The following is a 25,469-nucleotide window of genomic DNA, read 5'->3' on the forward strand; positions in this document are numbered from 1 at the left end:
CCATCTTTTGGCATTCCTTGGCTTATAGACGTGTCACCCACAGCCTTCACCTTCATACGTGACAGCTTCTCCCTGGGTGCATGCCTCCCTCTACATAGAAACTTCCCCTTCTTATAAAGACACCAGTCATATTGATTAGGGCCCACACTAATGACCTCATTTAACTTGATTAGTCTGTAAAGACCCTATTTCCAAACAAAGTCACGTTCTAAGGTACTGACGGTTAGGATTTCAGCATATCTTTTGTGGGGGAACACAGTTCCATCCATAACAGTATCTTACCAGATGTGTATGGAAAGTTCTTTGGGGACCCAGGGCAGGAAACAGACCCTATCAGTGTAGGTCAGGGAAGACCTCACCGTGCTGACTGGGCCCAGCAGCTCACCAGGAGGAGAGGAGAGAGACAGGAGCCAGGGGTCCTCCTGGCTGGGAGAGCATGGTCTGCTTGGCCAGGGAGCCTGGAGCTGACAGCACACTGAGGTGAGAGAGGGAGATGAGACTTTTATGCTTCAGGCTAAAGACTTTGCATCCTATACTAGCAAGTAGCAAATGAGAACCAATGCGGGTTTCAACAAAAGTCATCTGTTTAAATTTGCCCTCAATCTCAAAGTGGAGCCTTTATAAATAGCATTTAAACAGGATATTTTCAAACCAAAGCTTTAATTTATTAAAAGTGTAAATTCAGTCATCTTTAAAAAGAGGAGCATTTGAGGGCACCTGGGTGGCTCATTCAGTTAAGCATCTGACTTGGGCTCAGGTCATGATGTTGCGGTTTTTGGGTTTAAGCCCCATGTCGGGCTCTGTGCTGACAGCTCAGAGCCTGGAACCTGCTTGGGATTCTGTGTCTCCCTCTCTTTCTGCCCCTTCCCTGCTCATACTCCATCTGTCTCTCTCTCAAAAATAAACAAATGTTCAAACAAAAAAATTTTTTTTTAAAGAGGAGCATTTTGCCTTCCTAGAACAAGGAGTAAGGAGAGAGATCAAGCCGGGAAAACCATGTGAATGTACCACAGGTGGGAGTCCTGTGAAGCAGACCCTGACCTGCAGGTTTGCACCCAAGAGCTGCGTCAGTGGGTCCTGTCATGAAACTCTCCTGGAAGCAGTGACCAAAGCTGGATCAGGCAGAGGGAGAAGGTTGGGTGTGTTACAGACCTACCACAGAGAGCTCCACAGATAGCTCTTGTGTTGGGATGAAAAGACAGGGCCTTTATTTTTTTTTAAGTTTATTTATTTATTTTAGAGAAAGAGAGACTGTGGGGGAGGGGCAGAGAGAGAGAGAGGGAGAGAGAGAGAAACCCAGATAGGATCTGCACTATCAGCATAAGCCCAAGGCAGGGCTCAAACTCACAAACTGTGAGATCATGAACTGAACCAAAATCAAGGGTCGGACATTTAACCAACTGAGCCATGCAATTACCCCAAAAGGACAAGGCCTTTAAGCCTGAAGTGACTGGGCCCTGATGCAGATTGCCCCCAGGAAAGGCTATGACCTTAGGCAAGGCATGGGCAATTTCAATGGAGGGCCATGAAGTCATCTCAGTTGTTTCTAAAAACTCAGCCACTAACATGAACGTGTTTAATAAGCTCAAACAATGACAAAAGATTAGGTGTTTCGTTTAAAAAAAAAAAAAAAAAAGGTGAACCTGAGAAAATCGTGAGCTTACAGAGATTACTAAAGAAGTGATAAAATGTGACTGAGGTACAAACATAGACCTTTAGATCAAAGGAACAGAAAAAGAGAGAAGAAAACAGCCCAATACACATAATCACTTAGTGTTAGATACCCTTGTGAAAACAACTTTACTTTAGGCCATACCTCACAATAGATACAAAAATCTATTTCATATAGAAAAAGAAAATGTGCCCGAATACCAATAAAGGAGTGAGAAGGTGGCCTGAGTCCTTAATTGCTTGGGTGACATTTTCTTTCGGGAAATAAATTATCCTGGATGTGGACAAGCTTTCAGTCCTATCTCTTCTTTGTTTCTGGCTTACAAGAGGAAATGCCCAAGAATAGAGAGGCAAAGGTGGTTTGAGGTCTTTACACTACTTGATAAAGCAAATAAATCAATGTTAGCCAAACAGGAAGAAAAGCCATAGAAATTCCCCTGTATACATGAAGGTGTGAGCCAGGGGCAGTGTAAGAGTTTGCTTTTCAGTAACCCTCCCAAGGGCAGAAGTAAAGGTTTTCCTCTAGCAAAAGAAATAAAATAAAAACATATCCTGGGGGGGTCCCTGGGTGGCTCGGTCAGCTAAGTGTCTGACTCTTGATCTCAGCTCAGCTCTTGATCTCAGGGTCCTGAGTTCAAGCCCTGAATTGGGCTCCATGCTGGATGGGAAGCCTACTAGAAAGAAAAGAAAAAAAAGAAAAGAAAAGAGAGAAAAAGAGAAAGAAAAAGAGGGAGGAAGGAAGGAAGGAAGGAAGGAAGGAAGGAAGGAAGGAAGGATAACAACAAAAACCATCCTGGGCTTATCTAAATAACGAGTGATAAAATTAAGACAGTTTTTTTCTGTCATGTTACTTATGGCAATTTAGTGAGTAGATAAACGTCTTAAACTGTTGTTTTTAAAAAGTGATTTATTAATAGAGAAAGAAACATTGACTCACTAGTGGCAATTTATGAATCGTGGGCAGAGGGCTGGTTTTGCTGCTCCCACCATTTGCTTGAGAAGCTGTGAGAACATCAGAGAAGAGGCAGTAAAGTGAGGGGGGCAGGGCTGATACCAAAGCCCCCTTGGTGAGATCAAACTTGACTCTTGACGGAGAGAACCTCCACGTTCCTCTTCTTGTAAACTGATTCCCCTTCCCACTGTGGGCCCCCTCACGATAAGCCTCTGGTTTCCTCCCACCCACTGAACAGACGCTCCTTGAGTGGAGGCTCTGTGTGTGCATTGGAGCTCCCAACAGTGCTTTGCAACATGAGTACGTCAGAGGAAGTTGCAGCTGGTTTGAGAGAAGGAACTTCTGCGGCTTCATATGACAAGCATAGTGAACAGCAGGAAGGAGACTGGCTCTAGGAGCTTGTCAGCCTACTAAAGTATATGTCAGAACTGGGTTAGTGTGACCCCAGAGTTAGTGCTCTGTGTCGCCCCTGGTGGGCAGCCTTGTTTCCCCCACAAGGAGCCTGAGGGATTCATTCACTTTGCAGTGCAGTTCTGACACAACACATTTCTGGAGCTCACATACACTTCGCAGGTTGAGGGCATGGTCCCCAGCAAGACACCTCTCCTCAAAACCCAGTCACAGGCTCCAGGGTTCCCAGACCACCCACACTTCTGACCCACTGGCTGTAAATTTGGGAGTTCCTGCCACCCATCCCCCAGGTTTGTTAATTTGCTAGAATGACCCAGAGAACTGAGGATGATAACAGTTTTATTATAAAAGATGCAAATCAGGACCGGCCAAATGAAGAGATGCATGGGATGAACTAGAAGAGGTCCCCAAACACCAAGTTTCCATGTCCTTAGGACACATCACCCTCCAGGCACATCAATGTGCATCACAAATCAGGAAACTCACCTGAACTAGAGTTTTTATTGGGGTTTTATTATGTAGGCATCATTGATCAGCTGATTGATTGGTTGACTCGTTGGCTGTGTAACTCTCCAGCTCTCCTCCTCTCCCTGGAGGCCAGGCTGATATCACATGGCTCAAAGTTCCGGAACTTCTAATCACATGGTTGGTCTCATCCTGAGACTATCTAGGGGCCCACCATGACTCACCTCATGAGCATAAATTCAAGTGTGGTCCAAGAGGCACACCATCAACAACAAAGACACTACCACTTAAGAAACCCCAAGGGTTCAGAGGCTCCCACCCCAGAAACAAGGACAAAGACCAGCCAAATTCTTTATTATACAACATGCTTTCATCAGTAACTAGTGAGGTGATGGTGGTAGTAGGTGGAGATGTCTGTCTCCAGGAACCTCTCTCTCAGGTTTGCCCCTCTGGGAAGAATGCTCCCCAGGTAAGAATCTTCCCAGCACCAGGCAGCCTCCCAAGTAATGCATTTTATACTTAGAAAGCACCAAACTTCTTCCTTATCTGGAGATGAAATCTATATTCCTGTGAAAATCTGTTGGATAGAGTCTCAGTGAATTTCTACTCCAAGGATCTGGAATGAGTCTTACCCTACCACCAATACAACAGAAATTGGTTGCTTTTTAGAAAGAAACCTAGGGAGGGGCGCCTGGGTGGCTCAGTCGGTTAAGCGTCCGACTTCAGCTCAGGTCACGATCTCGCGGTCCGCGAGTTCGAGCCCCGCGTCGGGCTCTGGGCTGATGGCTCAGAGCCTGGAGCCTGCTTCCGAATCTGTGTCTCCCTCTCTCTCTGCCCCTCCCCCGTTCATGCTGTGTCTCTCTCTGTCTCAAAAATAAATAAACTTAAAAAAAAAATTAAAAAAAAAAAAAGAAAGAAAGAAACCTAGGGAAATGTTTCCATAAGCTGTGCCCTGGAGAGTTTCACCAACCACAGAGCAAAGAGGGGGATTCAGTATGGCCCTTCTCAGAGACTGAGTGGAAGAGAAGGTGCGAGGCTTTGTCTTGCCTGAAAGAAATCCTATTCATTCAATATGGTACCTTTACTTCTCATGTGCCTGGGAATCTCCCTCACCAGAACCTCTCTTTTGATTTTGAAATTACTTTAAACATATAAAAATGTTGAAAGAATGGTACAAAGAACCCCCATAGTACTTTCACTCAGATACTCAGATTCCCCAATAGTTCTGTAGCCCTGTAGCTGGGATGCAAGAGCATCTGGCTCCAGGGAGCCCCAAACAGAGCAGGCTCAGCCACTCACTGCTGACGAAATCCAAAGGCAGAGAGATGGGTGGTGGCAAAACAAGAAAGGAATTGATTTCAGTGAGACCAACACGGGAAGGCAGGGGACTAGCATCTCAAAGACTCTCCACAGCGCTGAAAACACTTCCAGATTTATGTAAGGAGAATGTGGGACAAGTGTCGGTGGGTCCTCACTGGTGGCAGTGAAGGTCAGGTGGATCATTGCCTCAGAGTCAGTCACATGGGGTCTGGCTAGCTCAGGGAAGGTCTTATTGCTTGAAGGGTAGTTTCCCACTCCCATCCTGGGATGCTTTGCCCACAGGGTCTTTTGCCTGAGTTAAGAGATAAGCTGGGAGGAAAAAGATAAGCTGGGAAGAAGGACTTAATAAGAAAGTTTGAGGTCAATGGGGCACCTGGGTGGCTCAGTGGGTTAAGTGCCAACTGTTGATCTCGGCTCAGGTCATGATCTCATGGTTCATGAGTTTGAGCCCCAAGTTGGGCTCTGCTCTGGAAGCTCAGATCCTGCTTAGGATTCTCTCTCTCCCTTTCTCTCTTCCTCCCCTGCTCTCTCTTGTGCTCTCTTTCAAAATAAATCAACTTAGGGGGGAAAAAAAAGAAAGTTTGAGATCAAAATGGAGGTAGCTAAGTCCTCTTTCAGTTCAGATCTATCATGTGCCATATTTAGTAGCTCAGTCTCTTCATAAACACACACACATCCACTGTCATTATTCTTTTTCTTGCTTTCTTTTGAAAGCAAGTTGCAGCAATACCACTCACCCAAAATACTCCAGTGTTTATTCCCCCTGCAAGGGCACTCTCCTACAGAGCTAGCCTGCAACCACCCAAAGGAGAAAGCCCAAACTGCTGTAACACTACCTCTGAACCATTTGAATTTCACCAACTGTCCTTCCAGTGTCTATTTTATTCTATCTGGGCCAGGAACACCCATTTACATTTAGTTGTCATGTCTCTGTGGTGTCCTCCAGTATAGAAGAGGTTCTTGGTCTGCAAGACCGAAGGCCTTTTCGAGGAGGTGGAGAAAGGGGAATCCTGTGCACTGTGGGCAGGAATGCAAACTGGTGCAGTCACTGTGGAAAACAGTGTGGAGGTTCCTCAAAAAGTTAAATATAGAACTACCCTACGATCCAGAATTTCCACCTCTGGGTATTTATCAGAAGGAAATGAAAACACTAATACAAAAAGATATATTCATCCCCATATTCATGGCAGCATTATTTACAAGACCCAAGATATGGAAGCAGCCCAAGTGTTGATAGATGGATAAATGGATAAAGAAGGGTGGTATAGATACACAGTGGAATATTACTCAACCATAAAAAAATGGAATCTTGCCATTCACGACAACGTGAAGAGGACTTGAGAGTATTATGCTAAGTGAAATAAGAGAGAGACAAATACTATATGGTTTCACTCATAGGTAGAATCTAACGAATAAACAAATAAACAGACAAATCAAAACAAAACAAAAAGCCAAGCTTATAGAGAACAGAATGATGGTTGCCAGAGGGGAGGTGTGACAGGAGGAGATGGGCAAAATGGATGAAGGGGGTCAAAAGGTACAAACTTCTAGTTACAAGATAAATAAGTTATGGGATGTAGGTATAGCATGGTGACTGTAGTCAATACTACTGTGCTGTATATTTGAAAGTTGTTAAGAGATGAAATCTTAAAAATTCTCATCACAAGAGGGGCACCTGGGTGGCTCAGTTGGTCAAGCTTCTGACTCTTGATTTCAGCTCAGGTCATGATCTCATAGTTTGTGAGTTCAAGCCCTGACAGCACAGAGCCTGTTTGGGATTCTCTCTCTCTCTCTGTCTCTCTCTCTCTCTCTCTCTGCCCCTTCCCTGCTTGCTCTCCCTCTCTTAAAAGTTCTCATTACAAGAAAAAAAAATTTGTAATGATGTGTGGTGATGGATGGTAACGAGCCTGTTGTGGTGATCATTTCTCAGTGTGTACAAATACTGAATCATGTTGTATGCCAGAACAATATAATGTTATGTGTTATTTATACCTCAATTAAAAAAAATGGTAACAGGGGCTCCTGGGTGGCTCAGTTGGTTAAGCACCCAACTTTTGATCTTGGCTCAAGTCATGATCTCCTGGTTTGTGGGCTTGAGCCTTGCATCCAGCTCTGCACTGACAACATGGAGCCTGCTTGGGATTCTTTCTCTCCTTCTCTCTCTCTGCCTCTCCCCCACTGGCACATATGATGTCTCTCTCAAATATAAACAAACATTTAAGAAAATGGTAACGGTTTAAAAAAAAAAAAAAGAGTACAGACCTTTTATTCTATAGGTCTGTGAGGAGACCCCTCACTGGGTTATATAACTAGACTTGACCACGAACTCTTGGCAGGAATATCTCAGAAAAGATGCTGTGCTCTTCTCAGTACATCAAGGTGGGAGGTATGCTTTGTTTACCTGTTCTCCTACTGATGATGTTAACCTTGATAAACTGATCATTTGTGTCTGCCAGGTTAGTGTGTGTGTGTGTGTGTGTGTGTGTGTGTGTATGACTAGAATCTGAGGGAAGACACACTGAAACTATGTCAACATCCTATTCATCATCAGATCTCCACCCTCCAGCCTTATCATCCATTGATGAATCATGCCTGAACCAACCAACACTGAGTTTGTTGCCAAATGGTGATTTCCTGTTTCCATCCTTTCTTCTACCATATTTGCTAGTTGGCATTCTATTGTAAGGAAGAATATTCCCTTCTCCCCAGTTTATTTATTTATCTATCTGCCTCAGATTATGTTTTATTCAGTGGGATGTAACCCATTCCTGTCATTATATATTTTTATACTTAAGTGTCTGTCCTATGCCAGCCCCTTTAAGCTAATACTGTTTCCTTGTTATATATCCCCAACATTCTCTAAATACTTCCCTTTTTTTCTAGGACAAAAAGATATTCCAGGCTTATTTTGTACTTTCTTTGCCCCAGACCTGTAATCAGGCATTTCTCCAAGGATCCCTGAACCCTTTTAGTGCAGGAGGGTATTTGGAAACTAAGACTCAGTGTTTGGTATGCAAATAACTATCTTGGTGTCATTGACCTCAGGCTCTTTCAATGTGCTCTCAGTTGCACATGCTCACTCCTCATGGGTACATGGCTTGCAGGAGTGCTCTCTCTCTCTCTCTCTCTCTCTCTCTGTGTCCCTCTCTCCAGCCCCCTAAAACTATGAGTTCTCACCAATACTTCAAATTCCAATGCCTCACCTAAGGGTCCATTCTAGCCTTCTATCCTTATTTTGAGTACTTTCTCCAACATTAAGAAACCCATTTTCCATTATCTTCAATACATTTACTCTTTTGCTGGATCCCCCTGTAGGTAAATGTTGTCTTCACCACTATAGCATCTCTGCACTGGCCCCACCTCCTCCTTTACTCTGTTCCTGGCTTTGCAGCCACTGCCAACCCCTCAGCCTCAGGATTTTGACCTTGGCCATACCATGAGCTGCAAGGGGGTGGGGGAGGGGGGGAGATAAAAAGGTAGAAGAAGAGGACACCAGGATTTGATTTTGTTTTTCAGGGCTTTCTTTGTGTTTACAAAAGCACCAGAATCTCTGATGGAGCTCTAAAGGGAGCTCTCTGACTCCCAACCTTCTTCCATTTGCAGAAAGTACAGATTTATTCATTAAAATAGTACAGAGGTTTCAAAAATGGTGGAATCCCTGGCCTAGACTGATCTTCCTGCTGATAACAATGGCAAATCTGGACAAGATAAAAAGGAAATGGTCTTGAAAGCCCTGGAGAGTGACCATAACCAGCAGAAACTAGAGGGAAACCTGCTCTTGAGAGTTGAACTGTAAGGAATGAGATTTGCAAATTTCTGGTGTTTTTGCCTGAGGGCACTTTCCAATCTGGGAGGGCTGGAAGGGGCAGAAAGCTGCAGCCTTACTGGTTTGAGGCATCAGAGGATAGAATTTAGGGCTGACTTGAGCAGCCAGAAGATTAAGAAAAATCCTGGGGAAGAGGGAGCCACCCAAGGGAGTGAACCCCAAAATAGAAAATTAATTTTAAATGTTTTTAATTTTCAGAAGCATCAACATACGTAAACTATTTAGGAATAAATTTAACAAAAGACCTGCAAAACTAGACACTGAAAGTACAAAACATTGCTGAGAAAAATTAAAGAAAAATAAAATTAAGTGGAGAGATATACCATGTTTGCAGACTGGAAGATTCAATGTTGTTAAGATGTCGTCAATTCTCCCCCAACTAAGCTATAGATTTAGCAAAGTCTCAATCATGAGTCAATAGGCATTTTAAATAGAAAAGTGACAAGCTAATTCAAAAAATGTATATGCGGGGCGCCTGGGTGGCGCAGTCGGTTAAGCGTCCGACTTCAGCCAGGTCACGATCTCGCCGTCCGTGAGTTCGAGCCCCGCGTCGGGCTCTGGGCTGATGGCTCAGAGCCTGGAGCCTGTTTCTGATTCTGTGTCTCCCTCTCTCTCTGCCCCTCCCCCGTTCATGCTCTGTCTCTCTCTGTCCCAAAAAAATAAATAAACGTTAAAAAAAAAAAAAATTCAAAAAATGTATATGGAAATGCAGGACCTAGAATAACACAGCAATCTTGGAAGGAGATGGTAAAAGGCTTATGCTATTTGACTTCAAAATCTCCTCTAAAGCTACAGTAATGCAGACAGTGTGGTACTAGCAGAGTGTAGACAAAGATCAATAAATCAGAAAGTGAGAGTCCAGAAATAAATCTAAACTTATACCGCCAGTTGATTTTGACAAAGGCAGCAAAACAATTCAATTGGAAAATGAGAGTCAAAAACCAATGCTGAATAACCATAGATCTTTATGAGAAAAAAAAGTACATTTTAACCCCTACCTCACACCATACACAAAAATTAATTCAAGATGGATTACAGACCCTAAAAGGAAAAGTTAAAACTATAAAGCTTATAAAAGAAAACAGGATTGTATCTTCATGATTTGGTGGCAGGCAAAGATTTCTCAGACAGAATGCAGAAAGCACTAACCATAAAAGAAAATTTTGAATAAGAAGACTTTATCAAAAGAAATTGACAAGACAATTAATAATAGACATAGTACAGACCTGGAGAAAGTATTTATAAAACATATACATAGTACTTTTATCTAGAGCGTATAAGGATTGCCTACAACTCAATAATAAAAAGACAACACAGAAAAATGGGAAAAATTGGAACAAATATTTCACAAAGGAAATTACATGAATGGCCAGATAAAAATATGCTCAATATCATTAGTCATCAGGGAGATGCAAATTAAAAACACAATGAGATACTATATATAACCATTAAACTGACTAATATTAAAAAGACTTGGGGGACGCCTGGGTGGCTCCATCAGTTAAGCATTCGACTTTGGTTCAGGTCATGATCTCACGGTTTGTGGGTTCGAGCCCCACATCAGGCTCTGTGCTGACAGCTCAGAGCCTGGAGCCTGCTAAGGATTCTATGTCTCCCTCCCTCTCTGCCCCTTCCCCGCTCGTGCTCTGTCTCTCTCTGTCTCAAAAAATAAATAAAATGTAAAAAAAAAAGACTTATAGCACCAAATGTTGGTGAGGATGTAGTGTAATGAATATCTCATACATCACAGTGGAAATATAAAACAGAATAATCTTAGCAGCTTCTTATAAAGTTAAACATATATCTACCTTTGACAAAGTAATTTTCACTCCTAAGTATTTGTCCACAGGAAATGACAACATATTTACATAAAAAGACCTGTATATTAATGTTCATAGTACTTTTATTCACAATAGCAAAAAAATAAGAAACAGCTCAGGTATCTAGAAACAGGAGAATGATTTATATATACTCAATGTTTCAATTTATATGAAGTTCTAGAACAGGTGAAACTAAGTAAAAAGGGAGGAAAAACTGGTTACCTGGAGTTGGGGTGGGCATGGGCTTGGTGGTTGACTGAGAATGGACACGAGGGCACTTTCTGGGTGTCTTGAAATGTCGTGTATCTTAATTTTTGGCATGTGGATTACATACAAACTGTATGCATAAAATGTATGCATTTTAATGTCTGTAAATCTTACCTTTAAAGAACTGTAGGGGCACACGGGGGTGGGGTGCTCAGTCAGTTAAGTGTTGAACCCTTGATTACGGCTCAGGTCTTGGTCTCACAGTTTGTGAATTTGAGCCCCACATCAGGCTCTGCAGTGAGAGTGCAAAGCCTGCTTGGGATTCTCTCTATCCCTCACTCTCTCTTTCCCCCTCCTCTGTTCACTCTCTCTTTCTCTCTCTCAAAAGATAAATAAACTAAAAAAAAAAACTGTCAAAAGTGGTGGTTGGGTGGTCAATGGCATAATAGATGAAGCAAAAATGGCAGAGTTTTGGTAATTGTCGAAGCTGGGTGATGTGTGTATCAGTGTTTATTATACTGTTTTTTTGACTTCAGTGTACTTCATGTATGTTTGAAATTTCCAATAATTACAAGGGTCCCAGCCCTGGAGAAATCAGACATAGGCCAAATAAGTTTCATTTGGGGCAGTGAAGACTCTATATTTAAAAATACCTGATAGCTGGGACTCCAGATGGGCTCAGTAATGACATGGGGTCTCTGGATAATATCATTGTATGAGTGGAAAGAGCAGTACAAGGGTCAGTAGCAGGAGAAATGGGTGGAAATAATGACAAAATGGTCAACTTCACAGCCTTGAGCTCTCTCTCTTGTCTGAGTCCCTTTCACTATAAGTACCATTGATCACAGCTTTCTTTCCCATCCCTGGATGGTAATTCTGATTCCTGAACTGATTTGTGACAACTGTTAATGGGTACTTTATATGTCTCAGTTTCGCTATTTGTCTCACAGAGCAAGAGTTGACTGCTGTGACGGAGATCTGCTTCCCTAATGGGGAAAGGATTTTTCAGGCTTAAGGTTTTTTAGCTTCACCACTCCATGGACTTGAAGACAGCTGGCAGGAGGCAGAGCTGGACAACACATGTGGGTGTCCAGGCAGACCAATAATTTGGTATTTCTTTAAAACAGTACTATTTAAATATGGGTTTAATATTTTATTAGTGAAAATAAGAAGAGTTTTTAAAATATGCCTTTGATGGTACTTTCTGCTCCACTGGGAGTTGGCTCAATTTACCCGTTATGTGTGTAACCATATGAGAAACATGAATTAAACTGAAAATAATGTGATTTCAGAGCTAGGCAGGACCTTATAGATGGGCTTCCAGGAAGCTGCCCAGTGGGCCTCTTTTTTTTTTTGTTTTTTAATTTTGAGAGAGAAGAGGGGAATGCATGCAGGGGTGGGGGGTGGGGGCAGAAAGACAGGGAGAGAGAGAATTCCAAGCAGGCTCCATGCTGTCAGCATGGAGCCTGATGCAGGGCTCCATCTCACCAACTGTGAGATCATGACCTGAGCCAAAATCAAGAGTTGGATGCTTAACCAACTGAGACACTCAGGTGCCCCTCAGTGGGCCTCTTCTTTTTTTTTTTTTTTTTTAATTTTTTTTTAACGTTTTATTTATTTTTGAGACAGAGAGAGACAGAGCATGAATGGGGGAGGGGCAGAGAGAGAGGGAGACACAGAATCGGAAACAGGCTCCAGGCTCTGAGCCATCAGCCCAGAGCCCGACGCGGGGCTCGAACTCACGGACTGTGAGATCGTGACCTGAGCTGAAGTCGGACGCTTAACCGACTGCGCCACCCAGGCTCCCCTAAGTGGGCCTCTTCTTGATCCAGCTCTAGCTTGAGGCCAGGAAACTATGGCATCAGGCTATGGGCAGGCTGACTTCTGATCAACAAGAAAGCAGGAATAAGGAGAGTTCCTAATCTCTTATCAATACTCTATTACCTATGGCCATTATTCTTATGTGGCAAGTGTGCCAATTAATTCATTAATGTGAATCCTATCCTTCTGCCTTGCCCAGCCCCAGCACCCCATGAAGCAGCTTGGCCCAGTAGAAATACACAGAGTCCACTAGCCCAGGGTTTAAAACCCCAGCTTAATTCCATGAGCTGTGTAACCTATATCAGCCAAATGGAGATGTAACACCTACTTCCCTGTGTTGTATGGATTCAATGACATAATGTATGCAAGGTGCCTTGAGTGCCTACTATAGATGCTCAGTAATGCTGGCTAAATTGGGAGCCATTCAGAGAGTGCTTTTACATGGTGGATGCTCAGTAATTATTAATCCATTTGGTTGAAATGTGCTGCAGAAGCACAGAATCTGTGTTCTTTGCCTCATTGCATTCTCTCCTTTGCCTCTCCTCTCTCCTCTCAGTTTCTCTATCTCTGTCTCATTTTACCAAATTATTCATTCATCGGATAGAGCCCACTGTGCACCAAAACTTGCACTAAGTGCTAGAGAATCAGAGATAAATGAAACATTGAGATGGAACCCCACCCTAGAGAATCACACTTCTGGGGGATGCATGAGGACTGTGGGAGCCTAGAAGGGGTATACCTGAATTGTGTCTCTCTATTCTCCTCCCCAGGAGGTCATTGCCTCCATTCTGCTGAGTGGACGGATAGGGCCCAACATCCAGCTGGGTGAGTGCTATGGCCTGAGGCTGAAGCACATGAAGTCGGATGAGATCCACTGGCTACACCCGCAGATGACAGTGGGTGAGGTTCAGGAAAAGTACGAGTGTCTGCACATGGAGGCTGAATGGAGGTAGGAGAAGAGCCCTGGGCTCTCAAATGGGGGGAGAAGAGTGTGGAGTGGGGAGGCCCAGGGAAGTAATTCCTGGGAGCATTTCCCAACCTCTGAGAATCTTCTAGAAAATCTGAGTGGCATTTTAGGCTTAGTTCTCTTGCAGCATCCAATGCATCTATTGGCCAAGACTTAACATGAGCTCACAGTACACCCCCTCTCCCAGGGCAGATATCAGGAACATCCCCAGACAGGATGCTCTTGGTGCTACAGAGAAGGGCAGGGAAAATAGAAAACCAGGTCAAGGGCTGATCTGCAAACCTAAAGAAAACAATTGCCATGAGGGGGACAAGGTGGAGAGTCAGGACTAGTATAGACCACCACTTGCTTGTCACCCCTCTGTCCTCCATGGTCTTCCCACAGTCCTCCACCTGACCACAGAGGAGGGAAAGAAGAAACAACTCCTGAATGGGTGGCCATGAGCCTTATGGGCAGACTCTTAAATGACAAGTTTCCCTAAGTCAACCAGAGAGTCTGAATTTCCTGTTGCAGGTATGACCTCCAAATCCGCTACTTACCAGAGGACTTCATGGAAAGCCTAAAAGAAGACAGGACAACGCTACTTTATTTTTACCAACAGGTAGAAGTATTTTTTTCTTCCTGTCCCCAGGGCCCTATTACTCATCCTTTCCTGGGGAGATAGAGAGACAAAGCCCAGATTTTGGAGGTCCCAATCTAGGAAACTTCTCTTGGGGACATGCCTTTGTCCCTAGGCAGCTGTTCCATCTTGGTTCTCTTATGGCTAATTAAGTGCTGGCTTACCCTGCCCCATATGTATAGCTACTTTTGGACTTTGCTGGTGGCTATTTACTTCTCAGGAGACCTGGTGACGGGCAGGCAGAGCAGGTACAAAGAGAATTGGTGGTCTTAGCACACAGACTCTGACATGCCTGGCTTCTGGCCAGTGCTGCCAGCTACTAACCTAGTATCCTCCTGGGGCTTAATGTAACTGCCTGAAGCTATTTCCTTTTCTAGAAGATGGAGATGATAATAATAATACTTACTTTATAGGGTTGTTGTGAGGACCAAATGGTATCACTAGCAGGGTGCTGGTAAACCAGCTCTCTGAAGAAAAAAATCTCTGATTTATTGCACTTGCCAATTTCCATGGTGTAAATATTCCCCTATCATGGCATTTTTCAAGCTACCAATATGATATCATACAGCTTGCAAAACTTCAGAAAATTTAATAAATGGCTTTCATGAGCTGTTTGGAGCTGCTCCAACACACCACTGGCTGTAATAAATGTAAAGTGCTTAGCACAGGACTTGGCACAGAGTGCTGAGGATGTGTGAGAGGCCATCATTATTTTCTGTCTGGTTTCAGCTCTCACCTGTGTCTCCCTCTTGGTTTTCTGAAGACAAAGCCAGACTTTTATTGTGGAGTGAATGACATCTGTCACTAAGTACCAAAAATACTTTGAATAAATGATTGACTCATCCCCAAATTCTATTTCTTTACCTCTAAAATGAAGAGTGGAAAGAGGAATCTGAACCCCAGCCTCATAAAGCCATAAGAAAATGTGTCTGAAAGTGCTTCAAAAAACCTGAAGGCCTTGGCCTGTGGAGGCATGATTCTAGAGAATTCTAGAGGAAGAGGCAGAGCAAAGGGAGAGTCTCCCCCTCTGCTCTTCATCCACTACACATTTGTGCATGGTGGGCTGTGTGAGAGAGATAGCTCAGGGCAGCAGGATTGTGTTCAAAGCACCCACCATCTCTTGGAGCCTAAGGTCAGGGAAACAGGGAAGGAGGGCATGACTCTCAACCTTGGTCTTTCTCCCCACCAGCTACGGAATGACTACATGCAACGCTATGCCAGCAAGGTCAGCGAGGGCATGGCCCTGCAGCTGGGCTGCCTGGAGCTCAGGTATGTGGCCACAAGGACCCTCCAGGGACTGGAGCTCTTAGCCAGCTTGGACTTGCCTCCAGGGTGGGAAACAAGAGTGGGTACATGAGAGCCATGGGGACAAGTGGTGGCTGACAGAGGGTAAGGCGCTCACTGTCTGGTCCTTAGAAAAAAGAGCCAGCCCCATTTCTGGTCAGTGTCCCCTGCCTCCTTTGGCTGCTCTTCCCTCCAGGCTGTCTTTTTCTTCCACCTATCTGCCATTCAAGTGATTCAGTAAATGTTTCTTTGAGCACTAGGCAAAGTCCTGGGAGGTATTCGAATGTTGGGTTTCCACTGTGCTCTTCACTGTTGTGTCTTCAGCTCCAGTAGGAGCTGGGACACAGAGCCTGCTGTCTGGCATACTCTTCTCATTCTCTTTTCAACCTGGTAAACTCTTTTTTATTCTGGCAGCTTTAGAAAATTTACTGGGCCAGTGTTGCCTGTTCACCTTCTACATTCACAGAAAACCTCAGGACTTGCCTGTGAAAGGTCCATAACAAGCAGGATGGTGGCCATAGTTTCTTCCCACTGAGCCAACTCAAGGGCCTTTCCATCTTGAAGGCCCCTCTTCCTCATGCCCACCCCATCTACCTTACCCTGTATGGATCCTCTGTACTTAGGAATGAATGGCTCACATGCACTAGATTGTGAAATCCTGTCAAATCCTTGAAATCAGCATTGGTGCTGCCTTCACCTGGCACCAAATGAGAGCACAGTACATATTTGAATGAATGGACAACCCTGAAAGATCTAAAATCCTCTTCTCTGATGGGCATTTGCCAATTAAATAGGTGCGTACAGCAAGCCAGTTTGTTCAGCTATCTAGGAGTACATTTTGCAGCTCCCTCAAGCCAACGGGAATTGCTGGAGGCCGTGTTGCCTGTAATCCTCACTTCACAGGCTTGCTCTGAGGTTTTCTGTGAATGTGGGGGTCAAGCCCATAGCACTGGCTCAGAAAACCTTCTATTTATTTTATTTATTTATTTTTAATTTATTTTTGAGAGAGAGCGAACACAGATGGGGGAGGGGCAGAGAGTGAGGGGGAAAGAGGATCTGAAGCGGGCTCTGCGCTGACAGCAGCAAGTCAGATGCAGGGCTTGAACTCACAAACCAAACCTTGAGATCATGACCTGAGCAAAGCCGGCACCAGCTGAGCCATCCACTCACCCTTGACTCAGAAAACTGTCTAAAGCTGCCATGATAGGCTGTGTGGAAATTTCGGATCTTAATCACCAGCACCTTCAGGTAGAAGTAGGAGGAAAATGACCTTGCGTCCAGGGAAGAATCCTGGATAGGCTCTTCACGTCCTACAACTGAATATCATTGCTGTTTACCTGTTGTTTGGTTTCCAAAGTACAGGTCTGCCTTAATCAGCTGGCATACTCCTCCAGGATCTGCTAGCCCACTCTGTCAGATACTCTATAGAGAGAAGTGAGTCAGGAAAGAACATTTGTCCTAGATTCCTGAGTTCCTTCCTTGTATCAACCTCCCAGGTTTCTCCATCTCAGCAATGGGACATTTGGTGCTAGATAATTTGTTTGGAGGGCCATTATGTGAATGGCAAGATACTTAACAGCGTTCCTGGCCTCTACACACTAGATGCTGGTGGGACCACCTTCCTCCCAACCAGATGTGACAACCAAAGATTTCCAGACATTGCCAAATGTTTCCAGGCTGGAGAGGGAGGTGTAAAATTGCCCCTGGTTGAGAACTACTGAATTAATTCATTAGAGGGTCATATATATACTCGGCCACTAAATGCTAGGCCCTCCAACAATCCTCGTTGGCTGCATTGGGTCATTTGTTTTTAGAGGCCAAAGATAGAACCACCATTTTTCTCTTCTGCCCAACAACTGGGAGGTCCCAGAGCTGGGCTTCCCAAAGAACAGGGCTGGAGTCCTTCCTAGGAATGAAATTTGGGGGTTTTCTTTTTCTTCGTGGTTTTGTAAATATCAAATTTTTTCACTCTAATATTCTCCCTTCAATTGGTTACTACATTTGGCAGGGGAAAGGGAGCTTCTAGACCAATGTGTGGCTTTGGGTGACCCAACTCTGATGGCCTTGTTCTCCAACCATCAACCTCTCCATGACTTCTCTCTCTCCAGGCGGTTCTTCAAGGACATGCCCCACAATGCACTTGACAAAAAGTCCAACTTCGAGTTCCTGGAGTAAGTCCTGAAACTGGTCATTGCCTCTCCTCCCTTCCTTCCTCACTGCCCTGCTTCTCCTACTTGCTCCCTACCTTGTTCATCTCCATACCAAAGCCAGGCAGGACCCATCTTCCTGGTCCTCCGTCCATCATATCTCTTCCTGATGGGTCTGAAGTCCTGGGCTGGGGGTGAGGGGGAGTCAAATGCCACTTTTTCTCCTCTTCTTTCAGGAAAGAAGTAGGACTGGACCTGTTTTTCCCAAAGCAGATGCAGGAGAACTTAAAGGTGAGGAAACCACTGGGCAAGGGGCCCAGAGAGAACCCCTTTGTGCTGGTCTCTATGACTAGAGCCCAATGGCATTGGGTGGGGGATACTCAGGAAAACCAGGGTATCTCTAGTGTCTTGGGCCATCTGGACATAGAACCACTAAAAATATCCAGTGGGCCCTTTCTGTGGCTGGGAATTAGGAAACCTGGCTCCAGTTCCACATCAGAGGCCAATTATCTTTGTGGCCTGGGGATGCTACCTCCCATGCCTCCATCCCAGGGCTCTGGTGAGCCTCCCTGGAGACAGTAGGTGTGTGGTTTAGTGAACAGATGGCTGCTGCTCTCGTGGCAAAGGCCTGAGGACCACCCTACAGTAGCAGACAGGCTTTTGGTGAGATCAGGGAAGGAATCAGAGCTTGGAGGAGCAGGGCCGGCTCACCACTGACCATCTCCACCCCCAGCCCAAGCAGTTCCGGAAGATGATCCAGCAGACCTTCCAGCAGTATGCCTCGCTCAGGGAGGAGGAGTGCGTCATGAAGTTCTTCAACACCCTCGCGGGCTTTGCCAACATCGACCAGGAGACCTATCGCTGTGAACTCATTGTAATGACACATCCTCTTTATTCTCTCCCTGACCCAAATTCCAGGCCTCTCAGGAAAGGGGCCCACAAGGCCGACTTGGGGGCAAGAAGAGGCGTGTTGGCTCGAAGTAATACACACAAGCAAAGGTCCTCGAGCAACTGGGCCTTGCTGACATGCCCTAAAATGCAACTAATGTTAAACTGCTTGCCTGAGGAAGGGAACTGAAATCTTGGCTACAAATCTGGGAAGTGGGCAGAGTAGGCAGGGTATGGGGAGGAAGGGAGTCCTTACGGTAGGGTTTTGAGATTGAAGGAGCTGGAGGGCACAGGAGACAGAGTGGCCTGTGTCTAAATTAGTGAACTTTTTGTTTTTCAACTTTCTGAAATATGAGGGAGACAAACCTGAAGCAACAGTCCTCTCTCCTCTTTTATTCCAGCAAGGATGGAACATTACTGTGGACCTGGTCATCGGCCCGAAGGGCATCCGCCAGCTGACAAGTCAAGATGCAAAGGTAGAGAGAGACTGGGGGCAGGTTGCACCCACCCCTAGGCTGAGCGGTCTCCCCCTCTCTGCTGCCTCCTACCTTGTCCTGATTACCAGTCATCCCTGCCCCTTGCTGAGAGCAGAGAGGCCCTTGGTTTGAGTAGCTGTAGAGAGAGTGTTTGGGACATGGAGCAGACGGTTCTTTACTTCCCCGTGACTATCTCCTGCACCCTGGGCGGCAGGGTGGTGTGGTGGGGAGGAGAGGAGGGAAAGGCACTATCACTGCTCTTCTGGCTCAGATAAAAAAGTTGATCTTGAAATGGCAAGATGGGACAATCATTTTCTGGGAGGCAGAAGACCTGGGTCCAGTCCCGGCTCTATCACCAATTTGGCATATGACCGTGAGCAACTCCTGGCTCCCTAGACTCCTCTTCTCTTCTGCAAAGTGAGGAGCTTAGACCAGATGATCCCTTCTGCCTTAATAGTCTTTGATTCTCTCTTCACACCATGGAGAGACCTCCTTGAAGGTCTCTCCTCCATGCAGGACCTCCTTGCAGCTCCTCCCCCGCCATACTGACCAATCTTCAAGGCTTGATCCCAGGAGTGGGATGGTCTGAAGGGCCCCCTGCTTTCTTACAGCCCACCTGCCTAGCTGAATTCAAGCAGATCAAGTCCATCAGGTGCCTCCCACTGGAGGAAGGCCAGGCGGTACTACAGTTGGGCATTGAAGGTGCCCCCCAGGTGAGCGTCTCTGGACACCTGGAAGCTCTAAAACAAGGGGATGCAGCTACAGGTTGGGATTTCTTGCCCAGGCCAGCCTGGTTTCTGGGATCTCACTAAGAAAACTGCACCCATTGCTCAGACGTTATACCAGGCTGACAATAAAACTATAAGGGAGATGTATCAGGAAGCAAAGCTGTTTAAAAATGTCAAGAAATAAGTTGGAGGAGTTTTTAGGGTGGATGAAGTGACCGGAAATCAAGTCACAAATCAGAGATCTAACTCTGAACAAGTGAATGATGACTCAGTAACAGTACCTCTGGGAACCTGGGCTTTTTGTGGGTGGAATAATCAGAGAGAGAGAGAACTCAAACTGCAAACTGATTGTCTATCTCTCCTTTCATCTGACTGTCCCCTATCCCGCTCCCTCTTCTCCTAGTTTCTGCTCTTACCTATTGAGCACCTACTGGGTACAAGACATTATGCTACGCACTTAGAGACCAAAATAAGTCCTAGCAAAACTGGCCTTTCCAGGGTTTAATGTTGCCAGTGGGGAGGGGTGGCAGGAGCGCCCCCTGGTGGCTGTGGGGAATGCAATCCCTGGCAGAGGTGCTGAGGGACTCCCGACAGGGGAACGAAGGGTGGCCTTGTCTGCTCCTTCTGAGTGTGCGATTTCTTCTCCATTCCTGTGTGGCAGACTCTAGCCAAGGGTCTCAGGTCTCATACTTGGCTGGTCTCTTCTCTGCAGTCTTTGTCCATCAAAACCTCCTCTCTGGCAGAGGCCGAGAACATGGCTGACCTGGTGGATGGTTACTGCCGGCTTCAAGGGGAGCACAAAGGCTCTCTCATCATTCATCCCAAGAAAGGTGAGTTTCCATTTAAAGGCACTCTGGCCCAATGGGCAGATGTGGCACAAGCCCCCAGTGGCAGAGCAAGAGAAGCTAAGCCATTGACCAGTATGTGAACAAAGAGGCTTTGGAAGTGTGAGGAGGTGCTCACCCAACCCTCCTGGATACCCCCTGTGGACCGTCCTGGGTCCTTAGCTGCAGGCCCTGGCCAAAAGCAGCTTGGGGAGCTGGCATCAGGAGCAGAGATGTTTGTGGCCCCAGGAAGATCAAAGCTAGTGTTGGAACATGACTTGTCCCTCCTGTGAAGATCTGTCTATTTTGGGATCGGAAGCAGGGGTCCGAGCTGGAACACGTGGGTGGTGGCAGAAGGAAGGCTGAGAATTTCTTCTACTAAGAGTGTTCTAATTCAGGCCAAAGGCCTACTTAGCTTCCGCTCTGACTCTCAGAAGATACAGAATGGCGGGAAGGGGTCTCCCTTGTGTTGGCTCATAGGAGCAGTGAGGTCAGCCATCCATCTAGGACCCTGTGTCCCTGGCTCCAGCGCCCCCTCTTTCTGCCCTCTCCCCAGATGGTGAGAAGCGGAACAGCCTGCCCCAGATCCCCGTACTGTGAGTATAACAGAAAGGCAGCAAACAAGCCTTGCACTCAGCCTGTGTCTTCCTGGGAGAAGGCAGAACAAATAGGGAGGCCCCACCCATGGTTTCTGGTTTCCAGGACCCAGGGGAGAACACTGGAACCCCAGCACATCACAAGTGGCGATTTCTCGCCAGTAAACTTCACCCTGTAAGTTCTTGCTGGGGTAGTCCGGTGTCCTAATGCTACCGGCATCATCTTAGGGATGCTGCTGTCCTCCGGCAGCCTGGGCCATGCTCCCAGCCTGGTGTCATCAGGACAGCCTGCTCCTGCAGGCAGGCAGGGGGCACAGTGGGGCTGGCCTCTATGAGGGGTGGGCGAGAGAGGGTGGGCTTCCCGGGGGCCTGTTGCCAGGCTCTGAGTTCACCAGCTCCTGCCTTCTCATCTCCTCCTACAGAAACCTGGAGGCGCAGCAGCCCCATCTCTCAGAGAGCTTCAGCATAGGTAAGCCGCCCGTCTGCCATTGTCCTCCTGTGCCGGAGCCTCCCTTCCACCTGCTCTTGTGACATTGTCAAAGATTCCCTCCAAGCTCCAGGAAAGCAGACTTCCCCTATGACTTCTCAATGATGGCTTCAAATGTCATGAATCCCAATAGCTAACATGTATTCAACAGTTAGTACATGGCACCGTGTTTGTCTTGGCTTGGGCTGTCATACTAAACGCCACAGCCTGGGGGCCTTCCCAGCAGACATGTGTTTCTCACAGTTCTGGAGACCAGAAGTCTAAGATCAAGGTGGTAGCAGGGCTAGGTCCTGGTGAGAACTGTCTTCCCGGCATGTGGATGGCCACCTTCTCCGTGTCCCCATATGGTGGATAAATGGAGAGCTCTAGTCTCTCTTCTTCTTATCAGAGAAGTAATCTCACCATGGGGGTGCCATACTCCTGACCTCATCTCAACCTAGTCACCCCCAAAAGCCCCGTCTCCAAATACCTTCACACTGGCGGTCAGGACTTCAACATAGGAATGGGTGGGGGGGATACAAACATCCAGTCCCTAACCTTGTTAAATATATAATAGGTATTATTTTATTGATCTTTATGGCATTCCCCAGAAACATTCATTTCACAGAAAGAAAAACAGATTAAGGGAAACTAACTAACTTGCTTTAAATGATGCAATCTGGCAGCAGTGAGCAGGGATTCAAGTCAAGGTGCCCTAGGTTCTGTGGCCATGCCGAAACCTGGGACAGAAGCCCCAGTTCTTGCCCGGCTCCCCTCCCCTCCCAGGGATGTCAGCCTTGGTTTTGCTGGCCTGCATGTGGGAGCCACGTGCCTGATTCCTGGCAGTGCCTGCTGAGGGTATCTTACCCATAGGATGTTCTCTTTCTGTCATTCCAGAATCAGACATCTATGCAGAGATTCCCGATGAGACCCTGCGAAGGCCCGGAGGTAGATCTCTGACCCTACCACAATGGCCACAGCCAGGGTCCTATGAAGTGACATTGTGGGGACACCACAGGGGACTTTCTTTCCTTCCTTTCCTGCATCTTCTCCCATGTGTGCTTCAGACAGAGACAAACCTGAGTGAAACACCTTGGATTTGAAAGCTGAGATTATTGTTTTATTCCCACACTATTGACCTTTTGCGTGCCTGTGATGTGTGTGGGGATCCTAAGAATGTGAACATGGGACCTGGCCTGCAGAGAGAACAGGGTGATGATGGCTTTTCCCCAGGTCAGAGATAATGGAGCCTTCTAAAACTCCTTACCCAGGCCAACCCCTGGATCTTAGCTGAGATGTTGTTGAGAGGTCTGGCAATGCCTGGGTGGAAACGGAGCAGAGCCTGGCCTTGGGGCCTGCAAATATTCAGATTCCCAGGGGCACCAGCGGTTTCTGTGCCCTGAGACCATCTGTTCTTTCCATCTGCCCAGGCCCACAGTATGGCGTCACACGGGATGATGTAGTCCTGAATCGGATTCTTGGTGAAGGCTTTTTTGGGGAGGTCTACGAAGGTGTCTACACGAATCATGTAAGATCCAGACTCTTCACTGACATTCCCTTCCCACTTTTCCATAGGACAAAGGGGAGGTCACGTATTGTGAGGTTGGAGCGGCCACCATGATGTGTGGCTCTGCATTCACTTGGCATTTGCAGTATTTCTGAAATCCCCAAGGAGTGCTGGAAGCAGAGTCATTTCCCAGAAGGATAGCAATCCCAGGGAGCAAAATGGAGGCAGGACCTGGTGAAGGGTTGGCCGAACCTTGGCAAGCAAAAACATGGGGAGGTGTGAGAAAACTCAGCTCTGAGAAGAGGAAGAGCAGGAGCTGAGGGAAGAGCTAGTCTTGAGGCTGCCAGTGGGTTGGGGCCCTGAAGAGAGTGGGGCCAAGGAAAAGAGGAAGCAGAAATGTAAAAGCCAACAACAAAGAGAGAGAAAGAGGCTTTGCATGCGATCTACACGTGACCACTACTGACATGGGGCAGAGCACAGGCCCTTAGCCTCAGTGTCCTCATCTAGACGGCCAGAGGCTCGGGTCTCAAAGATTCTCTCTCGTCCTGACATACCCTGGTCAAGAAGTGAGGAAGTCAGAAGTGGAGAGAGGAGTGGAGAGAAGAGTGGGGGGGGGAAGAAGGAGGAAGGGGAGGACTGTGCCTTGCAGAGCCCCAGAGGCCCAGATGCTGTCTGTCTTCCCTCGGCTGTCAATCAAGCTTGCGGGACGACCATGGCAATGCCAGGAAGGGGACACTTTCTTCTGAGCACTGGGCCAGCCCAGAAGTGGGGGACAGGGGCAACACTGAACAGAATTTCATTGCAGAAAGGGGAGAAAATCAACGTAGCTGTAAAAACCTGCAAGAAAGACTGCACTCTGGACAACAAGGAGAAGTTCTTGAGTGAGGCAGGTAGGTGTGCCCTGGAGAGTGACACAGCCCTGTGCATGAGAAAAGACCCCTGGGACCACACAGACCTGCAGGATGGGAGAGGGGCCTGGAAGCTGGGATGGGGAGGGTACGAACAGTGCAGGGACCTCCATTGGGAGGAGGGGGTCTCATTCCCTGTTTATCCCAGTTGGGACAGCACAGTGTGTTTCTCATATTGGACCTTAGCACCCCTTTGGCCCCTCCCTCTTGCCCCCAATTTCAGTGATCATGAAGAATCTTGACCACCCTCATATTGTGAAGCTGATCGGCATCATTGAAGAGGAACCCACCTGGATCATCATGGAATTGTATCCCTATGGTGAGGTGAGCTGCAGGTGGGGGAAGTGGAACCCTGTGGTGACAAGCTGGGCCACTGTTGAGCAGGGCCTGTGGGTGGGATGCATTTAGAACATGGGCCCTAAGCTCCCAGCTTCTGCCCTCTGTATTCAGCTGAAACAACCCAGAGATCATTTGTAGAGGAAGTTTCTGGAACATCTTAGCAACCTAGGTTTGCCTGGGAAGAGCTTGGAGGCTACCTGCCGAGGTCTTGACAGCACTTTCCCTCTTCCTACAGCTGGGCCACTACCTAGAGCGAAACAAGAACTCCCTGAAGGTGCTCACTCTCGTCTTGTACTCCCTGCAGATTTGCAAGGCCATGGCCTATCTGGAGAGCATCAACTGTGTCCACAGGTGGGCTTGGGGAGGAAGCTGGTCTCTTTCATATGACCCAGGGAGGCTGGGGTAATGCAGGACTTCGGAGTCACAGAGACAGAGATTGAAAGCCCAGCTTTGGTCCTCAATGCGACAACTTGAGCATCTTCTGGGAACCCATTTCCTCATCTGCAAAGTGAAATGGCGATATGTGTCTCACAGCGTTGCTATTAAGAGTAGTCTAAAGTGCTGGGCATCTGATTGTAACTCAGGGCATCTAGCCCGCTTCCCTGTGGGTTTTAAGAAATCGCTTCCCCACTTGCATGGAGCTTGCTTTCCTCAGGCTCACGTGCTTGGTGACACATGGCCTGGGCAGGGGACAGGACTTGGGCAGTGTCTGGAAGATCCTGAGGTCTGGGCCCTCCCCAGCCCAAGCAGCTGGCCCCGCACTGGTCCCCAGAACCCCTGAGCTGCCAAGTCCTAGTCTCCCTCTGGCTGTGGAGTGGCCCCTTCTCCAATAGGCCCCTGTTCCTATTCCCTGAAAAGAAGGTCCCAACCAGGAGGGATATGATCTCCTGGAGGAGACAAAGGGGGGTGCTCTCAAAGCATTGGGGCGAGCAGGTGAATTCTTCAATCCCACACCATGAACGTGGGATACGTGGCCCTGTGGGTGTTACTGTGCAAAGCAAGGTGTGGGGATATAAACGTTCATTCATTCATTCCATTCACTCATTCAACACATATGGAACTTCTACCCTGTGCTTGCAGGCGCCGTCCTTGGCTCTGGGATGAAGTCGTAATTAAAACCGACAAAAATCCCTTTCCTTGTGGAGCTTACCTCATAGCATGAGGGGAAAATTCGAGATGTAAATAGTCATGGGGTGCAGGTGGTGGGGTAATGATTTGTTTCCTCTG

General features: G+C 46.8%; 1 protein-coding gene across 6 annotated transcripts in view; it reads left to right on the forward strand.

Moving 5' to 3' along the window:
• Positions 1 to 25,469, forward strand: part of PTK2B (protein tyrosine kinase 2 beta) — a 125,881-nt gene that overhangs the window by 80,489 nt on the left and 19,923 nt on the right. For 2 of the 6 annotated variants that reach the window (XM_086703745.1, XM_086703743.1), the window contains exons 3-19: positions 13,264 to 13,442; positions 13,974 to 14,061; positions 15,269 to 15,348; positions 17,472 to 17,534; positions 17,747 to 17,801; positions 18,244 to 18,384; positions 18,800 to 18,874; positions 19,486 to 19,587; positions 20,315 to 20,432; positions 20,983 to 21,022; positions 21,129 to 21,197; positions 21,445 to 21,491; positions 22,386 to 22,436; positions 22,919 to 23,016; positions 23,801 to 23,885; positions 24,127 to 24,227; positions 24,478 to 24,593. In XM_086703745.1, the coding sequence (XP_086559871.1) occupies positions 13,264 to 13,442; positions 13,974 to 14,061; positions 15,269 to 15,348; positions 17,472 to 17,534; positions 17,747 to 17,801; positions 18,244 to 18,384; positions 18,800 to 18,874; positions 19,486 to 19,587; positions 20,315 to 20,432; positions 20,983 to 21,022; positions 21,129 to 21,197; positions 21,445 to 21,491; positions 22,386 to 22,436; positions 22,919 to 23,016; positions 23,801 to 23,885; positions 24,127 to 24,227; positions 24,478 to 24,593 (1,508 nt within the window). Of the gene's footprint in view, positions 1 to 8,422; positions 8,612 to 11,622; positions 11,755 to 13,263; positions 13,443 to 13,973; positions 14,062 to 15,268; positions 15,349 to 17,471; positions 17,535 to 17,746; positions 17,802 to 18,243; positions 18,385 to 18,799; positions 18,875 to 19,485; positions 19,588 to 20,314; positions 20,433 to 20,982; positions 21,023 to 21,128; positions 21,198 to 21,444; positions 21,492 to 22,385; positions 22,437 to 22,918; positions 23,017 to 23,800; positions 23,886 to 24,126; positions 24,228 to 24,477; positions 24,594 to 25,469 lie in introns of all 6 variants that reach the window. The other 4 variants (XM_086703747.1, XM_086703744.1, XM_086703746.1 and 1 more) reach the window with 3 other exon arrangements.

The sequence above is a fragment of the Puma concolor genome, chromosome B1 (assembly GCF_028749965.1).
Source record: "Puma concolor isolate L17-30 chromosome B1, mPumCon1.1.hap2, whole genome shotgun sequence".
Lineage (NCBI taxonomy): Eukaryota > Metazoa > Chordata > Mammalia > Carnivora > Felidae > Puma > Puma concolor.